This window comes from Grus americana, chromosome 15 (assembly GCF_028858705.1).
Source record: "Grus americana isolate bGruAme1 chromosome 15, bGruAme1.mat, whole genome shotgun sequence".
NCBI lineage: Eukaryota > Metazoa > Chordata > Aves > Gruiformes > Gruidae > Grus > Grus americana.
Genome location: NC_072866.1, coordinates 7,195,833 through 7,212,925, shown reverse-complemented (window position 1 = coordinate 7,212,925; position 17,093 = coordinate 7,195,833). Strand labels below are relative to the sequence as shown.

General features: G+C 40.2%; 2 protein-coding genes across 10 annotated transcripts in view; both read left to right on the top strand.

Annotated features, from left to right (window-relative positions):
- Positions 1-130: 130 nt before the first annotated feature.
- LOC129213280 (ubiquinol-cytochrome-c reductase complex assembly factor 4) lies at positions 131-2,154 on the top strand. The gene is made up of 2 exons (XM_054843049.1): positions 131-416; positions 487-2,154. Exons 1-2 carry the CDS (start codon positions 391-393, stop codon positions 830-832), a joined length of 372 nt encoding a protein of 123 aa, XP_054699024.1. The 5' UTR covers positions 131-390; the 3' UTR covers positions 833-2,154.
- A 353-nt stretch (positions 2,155-2,507) lies between these two features.
- The window catches only part of UNKL (unk like zinc finger), a 52,519-nt gene continuing 37,933 nt past the window's right edge, over positions 2,508-17,093 (top strand). For 2 of the 9 annotated variants that reach the window (XM_054843023.1, XM_054843019.1), the window contains exons 1-6: positions 2,522-2,635; positions 4,335-4,544; positions 10,788-10,964; positions 13,825-13,958; positions 15,918-16,053; positions 16,777-16,894. In XM_054843023.1, coding sequence (XP_054698998.1) covers positions 2,556-2,635; positions 4,335-4,544; positions 10,788-10,964; positions 13,825-13,958; positions 15,918-16,053; positions 16,777-16,894 — 855 coding nt within the window. In that variant the 5' untranslated portion in view covers positions 2,522-2,555. Of the gene's footprint in view, positions 2,636-2,877; positions 3,773-4,334; positions 4,545-10,787; positions 10,965-11,690; positions 11,755-13,824; positions 13,959-15,917; positions 16,054-16,774; positions 16,895-17,093 lie in introns of those variants that run through there. The other 7 variants (XM_054843021.1, XM_054843020.1, XM_054843022.1 and 4 more) reach the window with 7 other exon arrangements.

Here is a 17,093-nt window from a genome sequence, read left to right as displayed (position 1 = left end):
AGCAGCAGCGGCTTTTTCTGCCACAGCAGAGCGTGACGCACTGCTCCACCCTCCTGTGCTCAAAGGATGATGTCATCTTTGGAGAGCGGGTGGATAAAATCGCGGCGGTTCAGGGCCGTTGGGAAGGTGCTCTGAACACACCACACTGTGAGGAAGGAAGAGCTGTGGCAATTCTCTGTGCGCGGCGCGGGGTAAACCGGACTCTTCCGCCACCGCCGATGGGGCCGCTGCCGCAGGGGCCGCCGCTTTCCCGCCGCTGCTCCGGCTCCTCACCCCCCCCGGGCGGCCATCGCCGTTCCCGCGACGCTTCGCCCCGCCCCGCCGGCCCCCGCTGCCGCCATTCCGGTTCCGGCCTGCGCGGGGAGGCGGCAGGCAGGGCGGTGCGCCGGGATGAGCTGGGCGCTGAGCCGCTGGCGGTGAGGTGACGGGCGCGGGGCCGGGGGTGCGGGCTGCCCGCTCCCGCCCCTGACCCGTCTGTCTTTGCAGGGCGCGGCGCTCCCTGCGCCTGCCTGGGCCCCGGAGGTGGCTGGCGCGGCGGCGGGGCGCGGAGGGCGCGGATGCGGAGGGCGGGGGGGCCATCCCCTTCTCCGCCAGCAAGGCCAGTCCGCGGGCGTGGAGCGTCAGCCGGTCTATGGGGAGCGACCACGAGAGGCCGTGGGTGAAGGTGCTGCCCCTCAGCCTGCTGTGCGCTGGGCTGTTGATCTGGTGCGCGTTCAGGGAAAAAACGGAGATCGATGAGCGGCTGGAAGCGGTGTTCTCCGGGCAGATCGCGGACTCCTTAGATGTGGCCCAAAAAAGCAATGCTCCCCTGCAGCCGCAGGAGGACAAGTGAGGACGGGAGTGCGGCCGCAGTGAAGGAGCCGCCAGAAGTTTTCCTGGCGTTCACCGGGTTAAAAGCTGTACTGACACTTTAACGGAAAACTTGTCTTTCCAGCCCATCGGCAGCCTTTTCTTGCAAGCCTGATTCCTTTACGTGCCGTGCTGCTTTCGGTGCTGGTCTCGGCTCGGTAATTTACACTGGTAAATGTGCACGGGGGAGTTTCCTCCCACATTGCACAGTAGGGGTGAACGGGCTGTATGGCAAATCAACTTGCATTTGAAGATTCGTTTTACACAACCCATCTCTTTTCCGTGGATCATTTTTCTTAGATGCATGGTGTATTAAAATAGGAAAGCTGTAAGTCTGTAAAATTGCTGCTGAAGGTGACCTTCATTTGACATTTTGCTAGTCACAGAGTTTGTTCAACTTGAAGATAACTGTAAGTGTATGATTCGTTAATATGTGATTTTCTGTTCCGATTATTTTTTTGTAATTCTACTAAATAACCTAGAAATCGCCTTCTTCAGCCCTTACTGCGGAGTCAGTGCTTACTTTCTGGACTAGAACTTTTTAGGCACACCTAATTTAGGTGATCATTATTGGTAGGAGAGGTTTTTGCAGTGAATTGAAGTGATTGGCTTGTATTATATTGGGGAGGAAACCCCTAGTTTTGTTGAACAATGTAGTATCTAGTTTTTCCCACAGATTTATAGATATTCACACTTGTACACTGGAGACTTTTCTTGGGGAGGATGAATCTAAGGTACTAATACAATTTAGTCCCTTTCCAAATAAGAGGCATCTTTTTTTAAGGTTTGAAATATAAAAATGCAAAGCTGGTTTTGTGCCATTAAAATTCCTAATTAAAAAAACCAACACAAAACAAAACCCCCAAACAAATCGCATGTGGCAGCAACTAGTAAGACAGGCTGGAGATAGAGAGAAAACTGAGTTAGTATCATGTTTGTCTAATAGTGCACCACTGTGGTTTTTAATTTTTCTGTAGAATCCCCATAGTTGAACCAGGTGATGCCCAGTAAATGAGTACGGTTGGTTTGGTGCTGTCACAAGATTTAACTTCTCTTGGGGTTCAACTTTTACTACAGCAGAATGTTGCAAGTGAGACACACGCATGAGGGCATCCTGGCAAATAAAGGAGTTATCCTGGACTTTACTGATTTAAGGTGTAATGCCTGCTTCTGCCTACCTTGCTTTCTCCCTCTTCTTTTAAAACACTGCACCCAGCAACGTACTGCCTGGGTAATAATAAAGAGCTGCCCCTTTGTGTGTGCCTTATTTTTGGGTGCTGCGATAGGCGTTTAATAAAGAATCACCACCTGTAAAACTATTCGCATAGTCTCTTGCTTTTAAGGTGCTGGGAAAACCTGCAAGCTATTTGCAGCGTTCTGTGCCAACAGCACGGAGCGCGAGCCATCACCCGAAGCAGCTCCGCGTGCTCTTTCCGAAACACGCCCTCCCAGGGCGCTGGAGGACGCTTCTGCGGGTGCATGGCGCCCCAGACCCGCGGTGCTGCAGCCCCGGCGGCGGGCGGCCCTTCCCGGCACCGGGACGGGGGAGCGGCGCGGCGCGGACCGCGCTCACCTGCTCGCGCGCGTGGCTGAGGCCTGGGCGCCCGGGGCGCGCGCTCGTGGGGCGGGGCCGGCGGGCTCGCGGCGCGGGGGGCGGGGCCGGCGGGACCGGGCTGCGTCTGCGCTCTGCTGACCGCCGGGGGAAGATGCCGTCGGTTTCGAAAGCGGTGTCGCGGGGCGGCGGGTCCGGTGGGTCCCCGCAGACCGAGCAGCCGACGCATTATACGTAGGTACCGCGTCCTGGAGGCGCCCTGCTCCCTGGGCCCCGACGCCGCGCGGGGAGGGCCTCAGGACCCGAGGCGGAGGGCCCGCTCGTGTGCCAGGCCTGCTCCGTGCGGCCTCCTGCACTGGCGGCAGGTCTGTGAGGAGACTGCCCGGCCCTGGCCCTGGCCGGCTGCCGCCGTACTCCGTCGTACTCCTTTTCCGGCTCCAGACGCCGCGGGGAGGAAGCCGCGTTCTGGGCCGACCGGATAGAGGCGACCCGGGCACGGCTGGCTGCGGAGCGCCCGCGGCGGTTTTCCGCGCCTTGCGTCCGCTCCCACGGCCGTGCTTCTCCGGTCCGCACCGTGACCCGCCGGCATCCCCCGGCATCCCGAGCCCCGCAGCACCCTGTCGCACTCCGAGACCGCCCTCTCCAAGCTATGACAGCGGTCCTTCCACTTCTAACCGTTGCGTAGCCAGCCTCAGCTCGAGTCCTTGGGACGTTTCCGTGACAATTTTTGCAGACCTTCCCTTACTGAAAGACAGCTCCCATGTGCTCGCCATTCTCTCTGCAAGCCTATCCGTTTTCTTCTGATATGGTCTATAAAGTCCCTGCAGCCCTCTAGCACTACTGACAGCCCATCTCCTGTAGGACCGTGTGCAGTCCTGGGTAGTTTAGAGATTCTTCTCTAAACTTAAAAACATGCTTCATAATTCTGTGTCATTACATCCCCCGTGTGCCAATTTAAGCAACTGAGAATGAAAAGATGCCCTTTATTCCTTTTTCTAATCTTTTCCTTTCCCTATATCTTCAGTTCCCCTGTAGCCTGTTGCACATCCTGTAGCCTTTGAGAGACCTCTGGGAACTCTAAGGTTCTTCTGCAAAGCCCCCATATATCCCTTCCTCTGCAAATACTCCATAACTGGCAACGTAATCAGCTTGCATAATTGGTTAATAGATACATAAACTGGGACAGGAAGAAGTGCTGTCTTACATCCTTCGACAAATGCCACAGTAGTGCCCAGTTTGGCATGATCCTGACATCCTGTGGAAAGAAGTATCAGACTTCCTAACTAGCTTCTGTGCCCTGCATGCTAATGAAGAACTGTCTTACTAACACCTAAGTAACCTTCAAAGACCCTAGACTATCTCAACACAAATGTAACAATCGCTAAAATAAGTTTGCTGAAGTCCTCTCATAGCCCCCCGATAATCTTCATAAAGCTCTTTTAACCCTCTAGCTTTCTATGTAGTGTGACCACATTCTGCGAATGTTGTGATTAAGGACTAATGTTTAAATTAGGTGTGGTATTTAGCTAAAATAGCCTTTGCAGGACTATTTTGTGTGGTAGCAAGCAATATGAATGCTCATTCAAGTAACTTGTTGGGTTTATAATCTCTGTTTGGTGGTTACTTAGGACAATATTCTAAATACTGTGCTTTTTAAATTAATGTATTATTTGATTTTAGTTTAGTTACAAAACATAGTATAATTTACCAGGTATTCCACTGTATTTTATTAGTAATGCATCTGTCATAAAAAAATGAAGTCACTTGTATTCAACAGCTAAACAGTAAATTGTGCATAGGAACTAAAACTGTATGCAGGTACATTTGTACAATTTTTCATGGGCTGTGTGCACTGAATTGTCAAGTGCCCTGTTAACACTGTAAAAATGTGCCTCCAATAAGATAAACTTGTAACACAGTTTAATTTTTTTAGGTATCTAAAGGAATTTAGGACAGAGCAGTGCCCCCTATTTTTGCAGCACAAGTGTACCCAGCACAGACCATTTACCTGTTTTCATTGGCATTTCCTAAATCAGCGTCGTCGTAGACCTATGCGAAGGCGTGATGGGACTTTTAACTACAGTCCAGATGTTTATTGTACAAAATATGATGAGACTACAGGAATCTGCCCAGATGGAGATGAGTAAGTGATTTCTTTCAGTCCTAGGTGTTTATTTATAGTATTATCAGTGACAGTAAGGAAAAAGCAAAAACGATTGATAGAATCCTGCTGCAGTTTATTTGAAAACATTTCTACAACTGATTTGTCATTTTTTTGGCGCATATACTTTTATATAAGCATGTATTCTTTGGGCTGTCATAGAGTTAGAACTATCATTTTGCATTGTGACAATCTTTAAAGCATAACATAAGGAACTGGTTTTCTGCTAGAATTGTTCCTGCACATTTATGCTAGTATTGTTGGTGCACCTTTTTTTTTTCCCCAGTCGTGCTTCGTTTTTCTTCTGACAACTTTGAACTTGACCAGTAGGTCCAAACCGTACTGTATGGAGGTGGCTTCAAAATTTAAACTTATGTAGGTTTTGTGAGGATTGATGGGCAGTAGAGGAGAATGTTTTGTGATGCTTCCAGTGAGAAAAAGCAAAGGAAGGAGTTACTGTTGCTTGTATGGCTAGCCTGTTAGTGTTTGGATTTCCATGGTCATGTGTCTCTTCTAGATAAAGGCTATAGAGAGTCTTCAGTGAACTTGGGGAGGGGGAGAAAGCTGGGGAGATGAGAATGAGCAAATGGTAAAGTATGGCAGGCAGGCATATATAGAGGGGCTGGGTATATTGTGGCTGTATGTCAGAGCAGCTGCCTTCATCTGCAGTGATGGAAGCAAAGAAGAACTTCTGACAAAAAAAGTTGTGGGAAAACAGCTAGGAAATATGTAGTTATGCTGGTCACCTGTTTTAAAAATTGAAGATTAATTATTTTGGTTACTGTAGTGTATAGCAGCACTTGTCATGGGTCAGGTATCTTTTGTGTTACAGGCTGTAGTCACAGAAGAAAGAGGTGGGGTTTTCCCAGAGGCTTTACAAACTAAACGACAGAGATAAGAGAAGGTAAACAAAAATGCACTAGGCAGTGTGACAATATTGAGTACCATGCCCAAGCAATATAAACAGTAAAAAATGTCTCTGAGGGATGATTTAAAAGAGAACAATTAATTATCTTTTCAGGTGTTTGTAAAACACTCCTGCCAATCCTGGGGCAACGTGGGCAGTTCTTTGAAAATCAGCAAACGAGGGTACTATATGCTCATGTCGTGGATTGGTTGGGGACAAAAATTGACCTTTCATTATTGAGTGATAGATACTCATTCTAAAAAAGGAAAAAGGAAGCAATGTTTTAAAAGAGTATTAGCTGGCAAGATTTAACTGTTAGAAGCAAATAAGAGGAGATGTTTCAGTAACTGAGATGTCAGATGGAAACCTTTTTGCTGCAGTTGGGTTGGAAAGGTTGTCCCCTGCAGTTGCTGAAGATTACTCCCTGTTTAGGAGCCTAAATGACAAACAGGGTGATTATATTGTTTGGCATAGTGGAAGTGCAGAGGACTTGCCAGAAATAAGACCGGTAGTGAGATTCATACCTCTGTTTTAGCATGTTATGCTTACAGTTTGAATTAAATGGATAGGTTTAAGAGTTATCAGCAAAGAGGTGGTGGATTTCAAGTTTGTGTTTTGCAGTGAAATTGCCCAAATGCGGAAGGATAAGAGCAGGATAAGAGTTGGAGTTGACTCTGAGACCCCTCACCAGATGCATAAGAAAATGTTGAAGTTGGAAAATAGGCTGCAAGAGGGATTGAGAGGAAAACATGAATATAACTGAATTCCCATAACAAAGGACAACAATGTTTCAAGGGGAGAAAAATTGAGTAAAGCAGACAGTAAATTAAGAAAATGAAGACAGATGTGAGTAGAGAAAATGCAGTCTGTTTTCTTTGACTCAGTTATAAGGTGAGATTATTGAAGACATTCGTGAGAGAAGTTTCAGTGGAACTGTTGAGGCCTTATTTTAGATCTGATCCTGAGAACTGGTGGCTAGAAATGGCAGTCAACTATTACAAGTTGATAGCTGATTGAAGTTAAGGTAGATAAGAAAAGTAATACAAAGCAAATAGTAGGCAAGAGGAATTAAAGGTAACTTTCTTAAAGATAGACGATGCCAGAGCATGTCTGTAGTGGCAGGAGAAAAAAATGGAGGAAAACTAACATTTCTGAGGACATGCTTACAGTGTGGCAGCATTCCTGTTTCAGAACTCAGCACAAGAGTATTTTTTTAATCCTGTTTTGTCTTCTACCTAAAATTTAGCTTTTAATTTGGAGCAACTCCAAATTCTTGTAGAAATAATGTTATTTATGTTATATAGAAATATATGTTAAAATAGTAGTGCCAGGACACCTTCATTTTTAAGCTATCTGTGACAACATATTGTTACTTTTTTTGGCTTTTATCTGTGCCTCTGTTTCTCTGTTCTGCTTATCTGAATACACGGTTAGATTAATGCAGTTTGTGAGTCGATAGACAACCAGTGGAAAGGTAGAGTGATGACACTCCTAATTGTTCTCAGGAACACACTTTCAAGAGTTGAACTTGTTGGTTTCACCCAGGCTTGACTGTGATATTTCTTTCCAAAGTTCAACTTGGAATGAAAGGAAGCCCAAAATTTAAATCTGTTTAGAAAAGGGCAAATTAAAACAATCTGTTCTAAGGAAGGGCCTGTGAGAAAGACTAGATTACTTGCAGAGTTCAAGGCATGTATTTTGAGCAGTGAATAGTGTTCCTCCCAATTTCATAAGTGAGAATAGAAGAGATTTTTTTTTTTTTTATCTGATGTGTTTTTCAACCATTGTAGTCAACTGATGTCAGATTCTAAAAGAGAAGATTATTTTGGATATGTTAGTATCTGTAATGTAAGACTGCTGTAAGAGTGAATGAATTACAGAAGCCTACTACAGAATAGCACTTCAAGTAATCATAGGAAGAAATATGTCAGTGCCTCAAGGTTGAGCAGAAGTAGAACTATGTGGTTGTTTTCATACACTTAATAATATCTAGCATTACTCTTTAATCTGGAACTATTTTATTCTTAAGGGTTATCTTTGGAATATTTATGATGTGAATTAAGAAGAGTGAAAAGGAAATATGCATTTCAGTAATCAGTTAACCTTTTAACCTGTTTCATGGTATATACATCTACTTACTTTGAATACTGTAATGACAGTTTTACTTTGAGATCTGGATGCAGAAGACAAAATTGATTTCAATAGTTAATTCTTGTGTGTAGACTCCAATAGAACTTAAAAATACAGAGTAATGTTCTTTACTGATTCACAATTACTAAGTTAGGATTCAGTACAGTTATTTTAAGCTGGAAGATGGCTGTAGAAATATGGGCCATGAAATAGATTTGTTATTCTGCCTGGGAATGGTTTTTTTTTTCCCTTAAATAAAATCTTTGTTCCTAAGAAATAAGTAATGTCTGAACAACCTTAGTACCAAACTATGGTACATAAGAACAAATTTATCAGTTTGCAGCCATGTAATTCGATGATAATTAAAATCAGCCATTTTAAATAAAAATACTAGTCTTGTTTAAAGCTATGTATTACGATGGTTCACGCTCCATTAAAATATTTCATTAATAAAGTGAAGGTAAGATCTAACATCCCTCTAGTTCATTAAAGATGGAGTAGAACAACTGTTCTGTGCATATTTCAGTGCATTGGCTTAGTTTGATACTATGTGTGAATAGGTACTATCTACCATCTAAAAGCTGCTTTTATTATGGGTTTTTGCCTTTTTCACTAATGGTCCTGTGATGAACTACAGCTGATCAAGATGTCTGTGGTTCGTAGCATATGCATTATTGTGGTATTGTAGAAATAACACATTTTTATGTAAGACATATGCATACAAAATTGATGCCATAATTTTTGCTCTTTGAGGTTTGCATGTTGTTTAGTCCCCCTCAGTCAGCTTGAGAACTAGCACTTATCTAGTTCTTTACAAGTTTTAGACAAAATTCAGGTAACAAACTGTCCCAGTCACACTGGCTAGCCTCATTAAAGCATTCTGGTAGTTTCTGGAGGGTGACTTCACCTGTTAGGGGACTCTTTAGGCAGCTAGCAAAATGTGCAGAAGGAAAGCTGTGTTTTCAATAAAATTCAGATTTCATTAGCTATTGATGGCACAAGTATTGAGTGTTAGGTCAAACAAACCTAGGTTTAATTTAACAGAAGTAAGTCTCTTGTGACATAGTTTATATTTCTTTCCCAGCTTGTTTTTGGAATCCATGTTGTCTTTTTGTGGGAAAAACTGTGACCCGAGTATTTCTTCCTCTCTCATATTGCATGCCATAAATTGTGCCTAGCTTGTCTGTCAAGCTATGTCTATATTCCATCTTTTTTTTTTTTTAAACACAAATTTAAAAATAATTGAAGGCTTTAACATTTATTATATTTTTTGGACCCCCACTGATAAGGCAGTTTCTCTAGGGAAAAAGTGCAGATATTTAAGCAAAAATGTTTGCTCTCTGATAAGGAACCATGGACTTAGAGACAAGTGATGAGATGTAAACACATTTACACTTCTTGCATGGAAGATAAGACATTTAATTCTTGTTTCCAACAGGAACGAGCAAACTTAAGTAGATGAAAATGGAGGCGTGAATATTATGCATAAGAATATGACAGAGTATTCTCACCTTTGAGAGGTGTGCATATATGAGTGAAAGATTAGAGTTCGTAATGAACAGTCTGCTGGAAAAATGGAAACATTTGACCCCTGGAAAGATTCTGCTAGAGGTGGGACAGTTAGCAGTAACAAAACTATAGCCTCAGATTGCATTTCCTCTTGTTTAGTGTTCTGTACAGGACTAATGCTGGCAAAAGTATCTCATTTACTTTTGTGGGTTTTCTCATTTTTCCATATCAGTAGCAGTTCTAGCAGAACAGGAGGGCTGCATCAGTGCTATTCATGCAGCACAAAGAATTTCTCACAAACTTCAGCTGAGGCACTACAATGGGTCCAACAAAGATTGCATCCTGTCTGTCTTTCCATGTAGAGCAAAGAAGTGTGAAAGGACTACTGTCAGATCTTGAGTGTAGGCTGTGCTCCATCTTACACTGACAAAATGAGCTGTAGCACTGAATTTGGTATATCTAGTCTTCCCACTAATTAATTCTGTTGGAATTTAAAGAGATAGGTACAAATCACTAGCTGCAGCCTATTTATCTTTAACGGAATGCTGACTTAAAGTCCTACAAGGAAGCAACTTGATTCTCAGAAATTGTAAACAGTATCACTTTCTGGAAGTCAGCACAAGCTGCAGGTGTTTAGCACAGCAGGAAGAATGTACGATTTTGTTGTAGATATATAAATACCAGACCTGTAAATGTTTGCAAACAGTTGCATTTGTTTAGTCTAGTTTCTGAATAACCATTTTATAATATAGTAAATAAAGCTTAAGCCAGCATAAATTCTTGTGAGTGTTAAAGTCTACTTAGTGCTTCACTATTCTCCCTCCATTCAAAGTAAAATATTTCTGTGGGACTTTTCATTTGTTTTTCTGTATCACTTGCTAAGCTTTTTGGTGCAGTTTCTTTTTACTTTGAGATGGGAGTAAGTAGTGTTTGGAGATTAGAATTTTTTCGAAACCAGCAGAGACCAAAATTGATTACACTGAAAGAAACTGGGAGAGAACAGACATCCCTGTGTATATATTTTTGTGTTTTTTTTAAAAATTTGTATACTATTGGTAGTTGGAATTATAATCTCTACATGATGCTAGCCATTTTAAAGTACAGAGCATAACTCACATAGTTGCGTCTGAAAAATGGTTAGTATATGTACAAAGATGTACTGCTGATGTAAAAATTGTTCTCTTTCTTTTAACAGAAGAGTCATTTTAGATTTCCCCTGATATTGGTCAATAAGTTCCATGTCTGTAAAGAGCAGGCAGGAAAAAGAATTACCGTGCCTCAAGTGCCCCTTGATTTTAGATGATGATAACATTTAAAAAAAATAAATTTCTTGTACTTCTTGGTGTAGAAATTATTTGAGCTTGTATCAATATGGAAGATGTCATTGCTTAGGTCAGATGATGCTGTTGCTTCAGGGGTGCTTGCTAGATTTATTAGTAATGTCTTTGTGAGCCAGCCTGCTATAAAGTCTTATAACTTTAGCAGAGACTAAGAAATAGATTAATGTTTTTCATTTTGAAGCTGATCTGTGACGGTGGTTTGTTTGGGACAATTTTTGTTTGCAGAATCCTACAAAGTTACTTGTTATAAGTTAATAAGAGATACAGTATGATTCAGAATTAAATTATTAAAAACAAAACTCAAAGCAATACTCTAACTTTGCTCTTTCTATTATGTAGTTGCCCTTACCTGCATCGAACAACAGGGGATACAGAAAGGAAATATCATCTCAGATATTACAAGACTGGGACGTGCATTCATGAAACAGATGCCCGGGGTCACTGTGTGAAGAATGGAATTCACTGTGCCTTTGCTCATGGTCCACATGACCTTAGACCACCAGTGTATGATATAAGGTAGTCTTGTTTCAAATTCTTCAGCCTAATTAGCAGGAACTACCACATGTCTGTTATTACCACATAGCAGAAAATGCAGTATGCTTTGCATGAAAAATATACTTGCTTCTGCAACTGTAAACATAAGAATGCAGTTCGCTGTGCATCAGGATAGCAAATAGAAGCACACTGGGAAATACAAACACTAAGGTTTTGTAACTTGTGATTTCTAGAGCCATATTTGTAATTCTTATGACTGATAAAAGACCAGATACTCTGCCTTATGTCATTTAATGCCTTGTAAATTTGCATGTGGTTTTTACATTCACAAATGTATGCTTTTCTTAAGCCATCTTTCAGGTTTTCAGCTTATATGTTTGACATTTTGTCTACTGACATTGCATTTTTTTAAATGATCTTGTATTTTTTCATGTATAAGATATCAGTATTATTTTCTGTCTCTCTAACATATAATCAAGTTATTGTTGAAAGAAGGTGCTTTGTGAATCAGGGTAGTGGTAGGTATGAGTTTTAGCTGTGGCCAAAGCTGGGAGATAAGCATGTTGTTGGGAGGTATTATGAATGGGTGGCAAGGGAGCTTTTGCTACAGAAAGTGGTCTGTATAGGATACCAATTCCTAGAGGGTTTGAGGCCTTGGAGGGTCATAAGTATCTCTTACTGGACACTGGAAGAGCATTCTGGGGAAGCATCACTATACCCTTGCCCTATTCTTATACTCTTCCCTAGGCATCTGCTATTGGCCACTGTTGGAGACAGGATTCCAAGCTAGATGAAGCTTTGATCTGAGCTGGTATGGCTTCTATCTTACATTCTTACTTTTGTTATCCCTTATTCCCAACCATCTGTTGGGAGATGTTAACTCTCCCTTCACAATAATTTTAGTAAAGTTAGTGCCTTTTCAGTAATTTCATAATTATTTAAATTCATATTTTGCCACAAAATTCACTGCTGCATTGCCCGGTCGCATACTGCTTAGTTATATATAGCTGTTCTTTCCAGAAGACTTTCTTCAATTAGCTAGCCGATGCTTCTTCTGCAAGACATCTGTCCATTTTCTTCTTTTTAGCTTTCCTCATTTAGTATATGCAGCATGATGCCATGTCAGACTGAATACAAAACGCTTAGTATCTTTGTAGTTTTTTGCATTGTATTAGAATGAGGAACCAATATATAGCAAGACTGACACCAAGTTCCAGTCTCTAAATGTCTTTTAATGTGTTACATGATTGTTTATTGGTGTTTGGCTACGTATAGTGCATCAGGAGGAGCCGAAGCCATTTGTGGTCAGAGTCTATGTTTAGTGGCTTGAACCCAGAAATAGGCTGCCTCAAACTCCTTTGGTGGTTGTGAAAAACAGTCATGCGCTGTTGCTTCTCCTGATTTCAGGCATCCAGCATTCGTAAGGAAGTCCAAACAATCAGGTCTTATTTTTTCTTTGGTGGACTTTTTGCTCTACGATGGACATAGATATTAGGGTTTCTTCATTTTAAGTAAAGAGCAGAGAAATAGCAGTAGAATCACTGATGCAGATGCTAACTTTATTCCCCTTAATAGCCTTGTACTTCTACATATCCACCTTAAAGAAAAAGCACTCTCTAGGAACTATCCATTTTCCTTCTCATTGCTTGCACCTTTTCTGAACCTGTATAAGAAATATTTTGACTGTTTGAAAGGTTTTAGACTTGGCTTTGGGTCTGTGTTGTCTTCCTTTCCCTTTGAGATTTTCTTTCTTGGAGGATACTTGGGATCTGGGAAGTTCTTGAAGTTATATGTAAATGGTATCATAACTAGTTAACATTCTAAACCACCATACCTTTCAAACTCCTCCTCAGAGATCCTGTGTAGGAATATTTTGGTATAGGAGGTAAGCTCCTTGAATATTTGTGTCTAGAGAAAGCAGTGCCAATTGAAGGTAGAGGCCTTTGATTCTCATAGAGTACTGTAGATCCACCTCTGGTATTTGATTCCTCGCCTTGTTTCTCCATTGCTTCAAAGTCTGCTTAACATAATTATGCTATAGTATCTTTTTTTTTTTTTTAATCTTTTGTACTGATTTGCCATTGTTGAATCTCTGTACAGCTTAATTTTACTAAAATGGTGTAATAAAAATGTTTCAGTTTTTTGGTAGAGGTTTCATACCACTAATACAATACCTTTTAGTTTGGTAGTAGTCATTCTGATCTTTCAGCAAGCTTGTGGTTGCTTACTTGCAAAGCAGTTGTAAATTCTTGCAGAAGAGATTCCATTTCCTCACAGTGATTGTCGTTTGTTACTAGGTTTCCTGAATGTCTTGACAAACTTTTCTTGCAAAATCTTAGAGCAAGCCAAAAGTACTTTGGCTGCTTTTATATGACGTGGTATTCAATAGCTGTATTTTGTACCTTCCTTCAGTCATAACTTTTCCAAGGCAAAGAGTCTTATGGCATTTAATTCTCCCTCACAGAGGAGTTCTGTATTTCTGATCACCCTTATTGCCCGTTCTGTATCTTTTTTTAGTTCTACCATGTCCTGTGTGGCACTGGAATATCAGAAATTAATAGCATTTTCAAAATGTCAGCACACCAGCATACAGAGGTACAGATGGGCATTGCTGGTAAAAACACTGTATACGTAATGCCACCGTTTCTTGATGTGTTGTCTTTGGTGTGTATGACATGGTTTCTTCTTATGATTGTTTACCAGCTTCACTGCAAGTAATGGTTTGAAATACAGTCAATTTAAGGGTTTTTTACAATTCAGGCTTGTTAAGAGCTGGATTAAATGACAGAATTTTTCTAGCCTTGGACAGGATTATACCTGTGACAAATAGTGTTACTGTAGCATACAGTTTAGCAGTGATATTTTCTTTTCCCCATTCCAGAGAACTTCAGGCACAGGAAACCTTACAGAATGGGCAACTAGGATGCGGTGAAGGCATTCCAGATCTGCAACCAGGAATTTTAGCAAGCCAGGCAATGATTGAGAAGATCCTTAGTGAAGATCCAAGATGGCAGGGTAATGTTACCCTGTCTCCTTTCTCTGTTTCTTTATTGGTGTTTGATCAGTCCTGGGTATTCATCTGGGAGAAGTTCAAAATCCTTTTTTTAACAGAGTAAAGATTTGGTTTATATAACTAATATGGATATTTATGAACAAGTTGTACTGTCTGTCACATTTATATTCAGATTGCATTTTGAAAATGTTTTGTTTTGAAAATGTTTAATAGGTCTTTTTCAGTTTACTTGATACAAGTGTTGCTAATCTGTGTCAATTGAATAAATGTTCTTAAAAGTCAGTAGGAGCCCTGTCTTGTGCTAAGTAGTAATAATAATTAGAGTCTTCATTTTCTGAGTCATTAGTAGACTAGTTAATGGACCGTTATTCTTTGCTGAGCTTGACTAACAGGAGTGAAGTAGAATTTTAAACAGAAAATTGGAGCAGAATATTAAAATACAAGAATGTCTTGAAAGCTTTATATTAGCTCTCTTAAAGTAAATCCAATTGCCCTAGTTTTCCTAAGGCTTTCAAAATTGATTCTCATGTTCTTGGTTTAGACTTGCTTATTATGTAGCCAAAGATGTTAGTATCAATGGCATTGTGTTAGAGTTCTTGTCCAAATTTTACTTTAGAAAAGACTGCCAGGTACAATTACTTCCACAAAATTCCTGTGGGGACAGTAACACGGGAAGAAGTCACATGAAGATGCTCTCTCTAAGGAATTCAAGGGGAGATAATTGTATGATACTTGTCCCCTCTATATTTTTAAAGTCTGCTGTTCCAGCCATTTAAGTACTAGTAATGTGTAGAGCTTAATTGTTAGCTCTAGATCAAAAAGTATTGGATGTTTGATGTAAAAAGACAGCAAAATTGACCAACTACTAGTACTTTTTTTGCATTCCTTGCATTGTGACAGGTCTGTGTTATATAATGTTGTATGGTTTCTGTCAATCCCTGTAAGTATGGTGAGATTGCATATAGTATCTGGGGTTTGAAAATCATCCAATTAGTGATTTCAGCCTTATTTTCCGAAGTCTTTAATGAAACTATTGAAAAGGACCGACTAAAGAGTAGACTCCTTGTGATATTCTGATTAATAGTCTTTGCTATTTGAAAGCACATTATTAATGACTTTGAGAATGTTTCTTCAGCTACTTTTCCACAATTCCTACAGGAGTTTTGTAGTATTGTGCAGTGTGTTTTTGAGAACATCTCAGGCTGAAAGGTTTGCTGAAGTCAAGATACATGGCATTGACTGCTTCTGTTTTACCTTACACCCATTTTCCCACCTTAGGAAGATGTCAGATTGGTTTGACATGGTTTACTCCTCACAAACCCATGCTTGCCGTTAGCAAAATTGTACCTTCTAATTTATTTACTTGCTCCGTTGTTTTTCTGAATTTTTCTGTTTCTAGACAGAACCTTGTTTGTCATCTCCTAGTTCCTCCTTCCTGGAACCAAAGATGTAGAGACAGGCAAAGGTAGAGAAGAGGCTCTAGAATTTGTCCAGGAAGATTTTACTGGACAGCCTTAACACGCCTTAACATGAAAGCAGTTTTGGTGAAATAAAGACTATCAACACTAAACTTAAGAGAAATCCAGATATAAAATTGTATATGTTTTTGGTCTTTGTCTTACTAAAATGAATAATGTATTTTCAGGTATTCATTTTCAAAATGTTAAATGTATATAATGAGAATTTCCGGTTTGTTTCTCTACCAGTAGATTGCTAGTACTTTATTTGTGTACTTTATTGTAATATTGCTACTGAATATAAAAGCAGTGAAGATTGCTTTGCATGTAAATGTGTTAGACTTTTGTTTTACAAAATGCAGGAGTCAGTCTAAGTTTATAAGAATGGAGGGGTCTGTGAATCATAATTTTTTTACAAAAAGCAGTGTGATACCTGAGCTCACTAATGGCACTCCAAATTAAAAATTAGTTGTTTATTTCTCTTAATTGTTGACCTGTTTACAGACACAAATTTTGTATTAGCTGGCTACAAGACAGAACAATGTACCAAGCCACCCAGACTCTGCCGCCAGGGTTATGCATGTCCACACTATCACAATAGTCGAGATAGAAGACGAAATCCCAGAAAATTCAAATACAGGTACGTAAATACATATTAAGAATAGACTTTTTGGTCAGTCAGACAGTTGTTAATGGACTGATCTCTTTGGGTTCTTCTACAATGCAATTGAATATTCCTAATGGAATAAAACCACATCTTTCCTAATAGCCTTGTTAATTTTATTTATTTATTTATTTATTTTGAAAAAAAGCATCTGTTCAGAATGATCAGACAGTTCTGAAGACAAAAAACTATGAAGCTGTAATGGAAATATCCATCTTTCTTGTGAAGAATGAAAACAATTTCTATAATTCTTAGCAAGAAAAGATTAAAAGATTGATTATAATTTCTGTCTTTTTTATAGTTTTGTTCTATAATTTTCCATTTCTAAGCAATGTTTTTAGGACCAACATTTAATGCATCTCCTCTCTTACTTTTCATCATTACATCATTTTACATCATTCTCATGCACTGTGGTTTCTTCACTGTTTTTGGCGTGTTTTCATGCAGTAATACAAGGTTTAGAATCGATGGGCTTTGCTTGACAGTCTCAGGACTGTGAATAAATGTCATTAGACAGAAGATAGATAGAATCCTACTAGCTGATCTTTCTGTTTAAGAATTTCCAAAAAGTCAGTGTTTCTCAGAATTTGCAGCTTTATAGGTCCCAGAATCTTAAGATTCTGAGATTTAGTGCGAAATTGTTTGAGACTTCTGCTAGGAAGTAGATACAAACATTCTCTGGACATCACTTTTTTCTAGGTCCACTCCTTGCCCCAATGTAAAACACGCAGATGAATGGGGTGAACCTTCAAGATGTGAAAGTGGAGATAGTTGTCAATATTGTCATTCTCGTACAGAGCAGCAGTTTCATCCTGAGGTAAGAACTACATTTCTACTTATTTTTAGCAATTTCAAATTTATTATGGATTAGATTATTGATTAAAGATATTATTTATGAAAAAATGTGACATTTCATTCAGCACTTTCAGTCATTGAGGTATTTGCTTAAGCAAAACAAAATTTGGTAAGAAATAGTTGTACTGCTGTGGTTTTCATTGATAGGCATTTTTATTGTA